The sequence below is a fragment of the Lactuca saligna genome, chromosome 1 (genome assembly GCF_052625555.1).
Source record: "Lactuca saligna cultivar CGN05327 chromosome 1, ASM5262555v1, whole genome shotgun sequence".
Lineage (NCBI taxonomy): Eukaryota > Viridiplantae > Streptophyta > Magnoliopsida > Asterales > Asteraceae > Lactuca > Lactuca saligna.
In genome coordinates, this window is record NC_136417.1 from 4,214,205 (window position 1) to 4,222,802 (window position 8,598).

Here is an 8,598-nt window from a genome sequence, read left to right on the forward strand (position 1 = left end):
TTTGGACCCACTTTTTTGGCTTTACACATAATTATTTTGTTTTTGTTTATGATGTTCTTAGATATTTTTCTACATTAAAATTTAAAGACATTTGAGGGTTTTTGTTTTCTTTTTGCAAAACAAAAAGAAAGGATGTTGCGTCCACCACATATAAAAATCTATTTAAAAGATGTTCGAAGATTATAGAGATAAAGAATCGCGGTCTAAATTTGTTTGGTATCTTAAATAGTGGTATAAGTTAGTTTAGCATATTAGACCACTCATGATTATGGTTTAGAATATACGACATATGGTTTAGGTTTTAAGACTTAGGATATAATGGTTTATGATTTATATCTTATGACCTATGATTTTAACTTGTGGGTTATAAATTAAGGTTTATGGTTTATGGCTTATAACTCCTACTCAATTGCAAGTACAAACTCATCCATGAACATCACAATAAACATCTCCCAATTCATCGTAACATGCTCTACAGGCATGTAGTCAGCGGTAACAAACTTCCATTAGTCCTTCGCTACCAAGCGAAGCAGGTTCAATGCGAACCGAACCCTCAAATTCTCCGGACATGAGCAGGTATTGATACATCCCTCAACATCAGAGATCCATCTCATAGCAACAATTAGATCATGGGTCTCATCAAACTCAGGTGGCTTCATGTTGGTGAACTCCCGATACCACAATGAATCACCCCCTGTGGTCTCGCAGCAGTGAGAGTTGTGGTGGCTCTGGTTGCGACAACAATAGCCTCAGTAACATCGTCATAACGCTAATCAAATGTATCAATCAGTGTGGTCATAACAAACCCAAACATCTTCAGGATAGCCTCTCGGATTGCCGCGGCGACCTCTGCGGTAACAATCCTGTGAATCTCATCATCACTGGCACTTGGCCTCTCAGGGTCGCTGGAGCCTGAACCTCGGGTAACCACCATATTGAAATACATAAGAAAATCATTAGCACAAACTAAACACATATATTGACTCTCATAGCCCTACAAGATCTCTAGTCCCTCGAGGTTATTTCCCGAGCCGCATATGAATCCGGTGCTTTCAGCAGTATGGGCCCAATACTATCTTCTACACCAATCTGTATTCATCTCAGGTCATACCCTCGAGACCCCAAAAACTCTACCTCCTCATATCAATTATGGACTCACCCTACTGGTTCCTAAGAACCTCAAACATACGTCTAGATACTAGTTCTAGACCACTCCCAACAATACTCTACCTCATGAGATCTCCGCTGCCCTCGTCATTTGCCTCACGTATGGCAATTGTACATAGTACGATACTCGACAGAAATTCGAATAAACGATCCTACCTCGAATCCACAACCAAACATGGAACAGGAAGAAAGGCTAAATTAGACATTTTAAGGCTATAAAATCCTAACTATGTACAACTCTAAAGCATACGCCAAACAAATAATTAAGGCAAATTTGATCCCATAAGGAATGAATTCCTATGCTAAGGCATCATTAATCAGACAACATTTATACTTTTTTCAAAAATATTCCTTAGCCTACACCTAGCTAGCATGCAATCCTATTTGCTCATAATACAACATGTCTGCTCTGCAATACTAAAATGAAAATGAGGTATTTTGGGAAACTGCCGCTCGAGCGATGGTCGATTGTAGACACTATACTAAAATGAAAATGAGATATTTTGGGAAACTGCCGCTTGAGCGATGGTCGATTGTACACACTGTTTCTGTGGGGTTTTTTTTCCACTTGTAAAAAGTCTTCATTCCTTGTTAAGTTCTTAAAAATGTTCAAACTCTCAGTTTGAGTTTGGAATCACGCAATGGTTCATCCAAATCCCTCAAACCAGTGCTCTGATACCAAATTGTAACATCTCAAATTTTAGACCAAAATTTTCATTTTTAAAACTTCTAAAAACATAGTTTCACAACTAGATCAATTACAAGTCATCTCAAAACACAAATGTCATAGTTATTAGAGTACATAAAAGATCATGTCCCAGTAGTAAATTTCAAGTGCGTGTGTACAATCAAACCTTCGCCTTCCCGCATTCCTGCGAAGTACCTGCCATATACAAATCAACAACCGTAAACAAAAGGTTAGCGAGTTCCCTAAGATAAGACATATAACATAACATAAGTAAGCATTTATGGGTTATTTGCAACCCTGAGACTATCAGCAATCCCAGTGAGCTAACAACAAGCTCGTGAGGTTATCTGCAATCCCCCAGTTGGCTATAAGCAGCCCCAGTCATAGGCAAATATTATATCAACACATAACACAACATAACATCTAGACCCAACTGGTCATAATATTACAACTATCCTACCATACATGTAAGAGTAAGTGAGGAGACTTACCTGATACTGATGACACAAAAACCTAGCACCCGAACTGCCGGATCTAGACTCTGCCCAGTTAAAAAAAAATAATTAACCTTAATTAGATTAAGGTCCAAACCACTCACGAGTCCAAAATCCACAGTTAAACCTACTAAGGGCAAAAGGACCATTTTGTCCCTCCCTAGGTCCAAAACCTTAAACTTTGACCAAAAGTCAAAATCCGCAAAAGTCAACAGAAAGTCAACACCCAACGAGTACGCTAGGTGTACTACCCCTAACATTGGGTGTACAACCTGACAAAGCGTGCGACGGAGCATCACCAAGGTATGCTGCGTGTAACTGGGAGTATGCACGATGTACTCTACGAACTCCCATTTCCTTACTATTGGTCTTAATCCGTTAAGACAACCACTCCATCCATAGATCTGACTAATTTAAGACCTCTTAATCCATAAAGTCATGGGGTTTAAGCCTTTGCATGGCTAGAAGAGGCTAAAACATCATTTCATCCATTCCAAGGTACTTTACTCGTGCATGGGGGCAAAGGAAAGATCAAGCAAACATTTTTACCAACCTAGAAGCCCAAAGATGCATAAAAGGATAGCTTAGACTCTCTGGAGATTCTCAATTTCAAAAAGGTCCAAACTTTGGGGGCTGCATAAAACTTACACTAAAGAGATCTAGAAGAACACTAGCCAATGTATAAGATTTATACCTGAAAGTGATGCACGAAGCTGGGAGGTTTTTGGATCTCTAAGCTTGATTGCACCTTCTTCTTCTCTAATCTTCTTCTTCAACTACAAGGGCCAAGAATCACTCAAAACTTGCAAAATCACATTCACAAGCCACACACACGAAATTAGGGTTTTAGAGAAGGTTGGAGGCTAATAAGGGTGGCTAGAAATGAGACCATCATGTTCTATTTAAAGGGGGCAAAAGAATATTAGGGTTTGCATATGATCCTAGTACGCCCAACATACCAAGTGGTACGCCCAGCATACTAGGTGGCCTCCGCGATCCTACATGGTGCATGAGTATGTTGCGCGTACTCATGCGTACGCCCCGCGTATTGACTTGCCAACCTTTCACATATAAGGACTAATTTTGACATATTAAGGAAAGATTAAAGAATGATAATTGTACCTCATTCGGGATGTTACAAAACCAAGTATAAGGAATCATGTGATCTCAACAATCTTGTTGCTAATATGCAACTTTCATCAGATGTTGATTCTTGGAATTGGAAGGGTGACTCAACTGGAGTATTTTCCGTTAAATCTTTAAGGGTTCTAATGGATAGCAAGGGGATTGATGGTGATTTTCTGAATTTGAATGGGTTTCATGGGCCCCCATAAAAACTAATTGCTTCATTTGGCATCTCTTAATGGATAGAATTCCTTTTGCTATGAATCTTACCATGAGAGGGGTAGTCTCTTAACAGATATAATTCCTCTTGCTAGTGAAGATACCGGGTATCTTTTTTTAGACTGCCAGTTCTTGCGGATTGTTTGGAAGTGGCTCCACAACTGGTCTAGCATATTACCTTCCCCTCCTAAGAGTTTATCAGATCTGTCACAAAAGATGTGTTGCTATGGCTTAAGCAAAAAGTTTAAAAGGATGAAGCTTGGTCTTATTTACTCTCCATATGGATGATTACGAAAGCTCGAAATACTCTTGTTTTTTAAAAGATGAGGTGCTCCTTTGTGAAAACGGCATATGAGATTCAATTTATTTCGTACAAATGGTTCAAACATCGTGCCAATCTAAGTTCTCTAAATTAGAATGTGTGGTGTTGTCCTCCTATGCTTGCTTGTAATAATTGTATGTAACTTTCACTAGCATCTTGCTAATTTTCTTAATAAAATATTCCGCGAAAAATGATTTTTTTTTTTTTTTGTGTGTGTGTGTGTGTAAAATACATATCAAAATCAGTGACATGATGCTCATATATTATAGTAGGTGAAGAGGAGAATTCTAAGGGCGGTTTGTTTTGAACTTATCGGGTCCGCAGACTGTTGACTCGATCAATAGTTAGATTGTGTGGTAGAGCTTCAAAAGGGCCGACTCGGTCAACTATTGCCGACCAATGGGCTGACTCGGTCCATGATATCAAAGTAGCTGATTCGGTCCAATATGGTTTCTTCATGTTTTTGCCCCTACATTCGTCCTCAACGACAACGAGCCTCGCCTCCGCTTCTCTTTTTCCTCAATCGCTGAAACGAGAACCCACATGCCACTCCATCTTCACCGGCATCCGAAGACCTACTCTAATGCCGCCACCCTCCACCCTCAATTTTTGAGCAACATCTCCAACCGGTAAGCTTATTTTCTCCCTTTGTGAAATTGTTCTCTCATCTCAAATTATAATTGAAATTGTTTTTCTTCTCCGTGAAATTGAAATCGATTATTTATGAAATTGAGATTGACATCTCCATCTAAATCACAGCCATCAGATTTTATGAACTTGAAATCAATTATCTGTCAAAAATATGAGCTCGTTGATGAACTTGAAATCAATTCTCTGTCAAAACACAAGGGAGCGATGAAGGAGAGAATGCAGATTTTGCATCAATCATACTGGTTTGCATTTTTCTATTCCTTTTTCATCCAAAAACAGTTCAATGTGAAGATCTTGTTTGCTTTTCTTCATGATGATTTATACATGGCTTCTTTCTCAGGTTGTGTATTTCACTCTTGGCATTTGATGTGTTTTTTTAATGGCAAAATAACATTAACTTTAATGTTGAAAACTATAAATAACACCATAAACAATATGAAAAACAACAGAATTACGAGTCAAACACAAAAAATTTGGTCAAAACCAAAAAGTTGCCAAATGTGAGTTTTTACTGAAAAAAAAAATTAAAGAGTTTTTTTCACAAACTTGGCAATTACTCACAAGCAGTTATCCTATTTTAAATAACAAATAAAAGCACTTTGAATGGGTATGCTCCGATGACTTGTACCACATACATTTAAAGTTGTACTTTGCTAACCCTTTCCATTCAACAGAAGCCTAGTTTCGAATACATTTAAATATAACAAGTCCACAAGTTCACAAAAAATTACAGAATGCTACACCTGAAATCAGGAGTCATTGAATAAACCAAAACTGCTATAAAAAAAGTTGTGGATTTGCATTCATTTTGATCACACCTTTTTTTAGCAAGAAATGCATCAGAATATGATCTAACATGAAGTTTTCTGGAGAATGACACACCAGTTAGACTTGTCAAAAAATTGATCCACAATAACTGCATTCTTCATGCCACAAACCAACCTGAAACAAGAAAACCCAATAAAAAAAAAAAAAAAATTGTGTTGTTAATAATAAAAACTTAAAGCTTATAAACTCTCATTCTGTCACCATGTGGGGCAAAGGATTGCAACATTCCATTGGGAAACCGAAACCCATGGAATTCAATTCCTGACATCTCCTTGTTACAATTACTCACATACCCTTTTAAACCTATATATAATAAAATCAATTAACTTATACTATGCATAGCAACACAATATACACCAACCACCTTACATATTACAACATTATATGAACAACAGGCTAAATGCAAGACACATAACAAATAAATGTACAAGATGCTATAATAATAACAAATAAATGGAAGTATGTTGCTACTCTTTGCATTCAACCCAAGAAACAATATAGAAATGATGCATGCAGAAATTAGAAGATTACCTTTCAAGTTCACCTTCACCAAACACATGGTAATATCTGTCATAGACGATTGCACCCTTTTGATCATCTTTCCTTGCAAGACCATTTTCCACTGCTCCTACAGAAGCTCCACTCACTTCTGCTCTATGGTAAGGCAAATGCCATGGCACAAAATACTCCTGTTGCCTTTCTCTTTCTCTTTCTCTATCTTCTTTAAATTCACTTTCCATTCCCTCTTCTCCTAAACTCAAATTACCAAAATCTTTAACTTCCTCTTCCTGTGAAACACTCACCTCAGTTTCAGGAATGCTTTCTAAGGTGACTGAAGAAGAGCTGCGAATCCGTGGACTACCTGGTCCAATCCATTCTTCTAAATACTTATCCGTAAGTGGGGTCCACTTATTCAGTAAAGATCTATCTTCTTGCTCGACAGCCCAAACAGTGATCAAAACATGCCCACCTTTTTTCACAGTTCTTATGAGTTCATCAATGGCTTTCTTCCTCCTACTTTCAGTACTAAGATGATGCAAAACTGCAATCGAAATTGCAGCATCTGCTAATGAGCTTCGGTATGGAAGATTCACAGCATCCGCTACAAAAACCTCATGGCCTCTGTCGCTGCAGATCTGAATAAGGGGTGCGCTTATATCACAACCAATGAAGAAACAATTGGGATTCAAACCTAGATACTTGCCATTACCACATCCTGCATCTAGAATCACAGACCCCGATGGCAAATTGTTCAAAAAGGCTGAAACTTTGGGCCATTTCGCAAACCGGGTTGCACTAAAATGAGGTGCAATCGCATCATATACACGATGAACATATTTCTTTTCGATTTCTGGGGTTGATTTGACACTCGAAGAACATTTTGTATCTGGATTCAATGGCGATGACGGATTTGTGAGTTTTTTTGTTTTGATTTCTTTCATAGTATTTGTGGTTGTAGATTGGAAGTGCTTTGTAAGATTACCTAGAGTGGAAGCTAGAGATTGATGTGGTTTCGATCGTGTAACCTGTAAAAGCATCAATTTTAAAACCCTAGAAACGAATGCCAAGGAAATACACGTTGGGTGTTTGTTGCTTGTGATCTGGATCACCGTAAGTTGTAAATTTTGGAAAAGGAGAAGAATTTACTGTCTTGTGCAGCCGTCAAATTGAAGATTGATGGTTGTTAAACCCTAGCGTTCGTCGGCTGAAAATCTTCCAAGTTCTCCCTCCTCGTGGATGCGTTGGGCAATTGTTTTTATCTTTTTTGGTTTTGCAACTAGTTTTCACTTTCTAGGCATTGTGATTAACATGGTGACAAAACTCAATAATTGATTTTGTTTTATTTTTAGAATTGTTAACATCTTTTTTTTTTTTTTTTTTTTTTCTTTTCTTCAAAAATTCCATAAAAATTTCATTTTCATTCTTTTAGATTTGTAGTTTTAGAAAACAAACTTAAATGTATTGGATTTACATAATAATTTGTAATCAACCGGATTAGATCAACTTTATTTTTAGTTTATTTATTTATTTATTATGAGTTACCTTTTAATATAGCTTGATCTATAGTAATCGAATCTTCCTATAATATTATATAATGATAATAAGACAGATATAACGACATATCGCATATTCAATTTCATCTTTGTTATATAATAATGCTTGATGAACAAAATCTATAAGATAAATTTGATAAGATCTATTAACTTTTTTAGGACAACCATAAACAAAAGATATATGTCATTCGGTGTGTACCTATAACCTTATCCTAAGTTCACAAACAACATGAAATAAATATTCATAAGTTTTCTCAAACAAATAAAAATAAATAAATATTTCAGCACGAAATTGTGAACTTATTGATTCTTTTACTTTTCTTGTCTCTTGTCCGTTATGTAAGGACATACAATAAAAAAAATAATCTCACATCCTTTAAATTTATTATTGTATTTTTCTCAACATTAATTTATCACCAAGTAAGTCATAAACTATAAACTTCCAATTAACGTAAGGCTAAGCTTAAAATGTAGTAATAGATCATGCATAATGTTAGCTGTATCTCATAACATTACACCATAAATATAATCATTTCAAAATGGCAAACCGGTGTTTAATACTCACAAAAATGTAATTAAACCTAACCTTCCACAAATATAAACGCAGTTTTGTAAACTTTTTTAGAATAAAGCAAGTACATTGTTAGTAACAAAAAGAAAGAAACTATTATAAAAATACAAACAAAACAACCAACTAATAGAATCCAAAGTTAATTTTCATATACAAATCATTATCGCATAATAAATGATTGTATTTGTGTCGAAAAACTACATTCATATAAGAATACATCATCGTGTAAAAAGACCACAACTTTGCGCGGATCATTACATAGGTTTAATTATATATGAATAATAAATGGCTAAAAGTAAGAAATAGCAATATACTTTTTTTTATTTGTTTACTATAGCCTCCTACTTTCATTTTCTATACAACACTGTATAGTCTTTCTTATTAAGGCAAAGTAGTTGAAAAATCTACCCAGTTCTAGCATTGTATTTTCATTTAATTTTCTTATTAGTACAATGTACTTTGATATATCTACACAATTG

The 8,598-nt window shown here is 36.0% G+C and overlaps 1 protein-coding gene across 3 annotated transcripts; it reads right to left on the reverse strand.

Annotated features, from left to right (window-relative positions):
- Window positions 1-5,309: 5,309 nt before the first annotated feature.
- Window positions 5,310-7,255, reverse strand: LOC145032866 (S-adenosyl-L-methionine-dependent methyltransferases superfamily protein). Of its 3 annotated transcripts, none has more exons than XM_078981923.1 (3): window positions 7,142-7,255; window positions 6,026-7,020; window positions 5,310-5,608 (listed from the first exon to the last, which is right to left on the reverse strand). In XM_078981923.1, exons 2-3 carry the CDS (start codon window positions 6,934-6,936, stop codon window positions 5,518-5,520), a joined length of 1,002 nt encoding a protein of 333 aa, XP_078838049.1. In that variant the 5' UTR covers window positions 6,937-7,020; window positions 7,142-7,255; the 3' UTR covers window positions 5,310-5,517. The 3 variants fall into 3 exon arrangements, with proteins under 3 accessions (XP_078838049.1, XP_078838100.1, XP_078837983.1); XM_078981974.1 differs by having other exon boundaries at window positions 6,026-6,881; window positions 6,978-7,161; XM_078981857.1 differs by having other exon boundaries at window positions 6,026-7,161.
- Window positions 7,256-8,598: the final 1,343 nt, after the last annotated feature.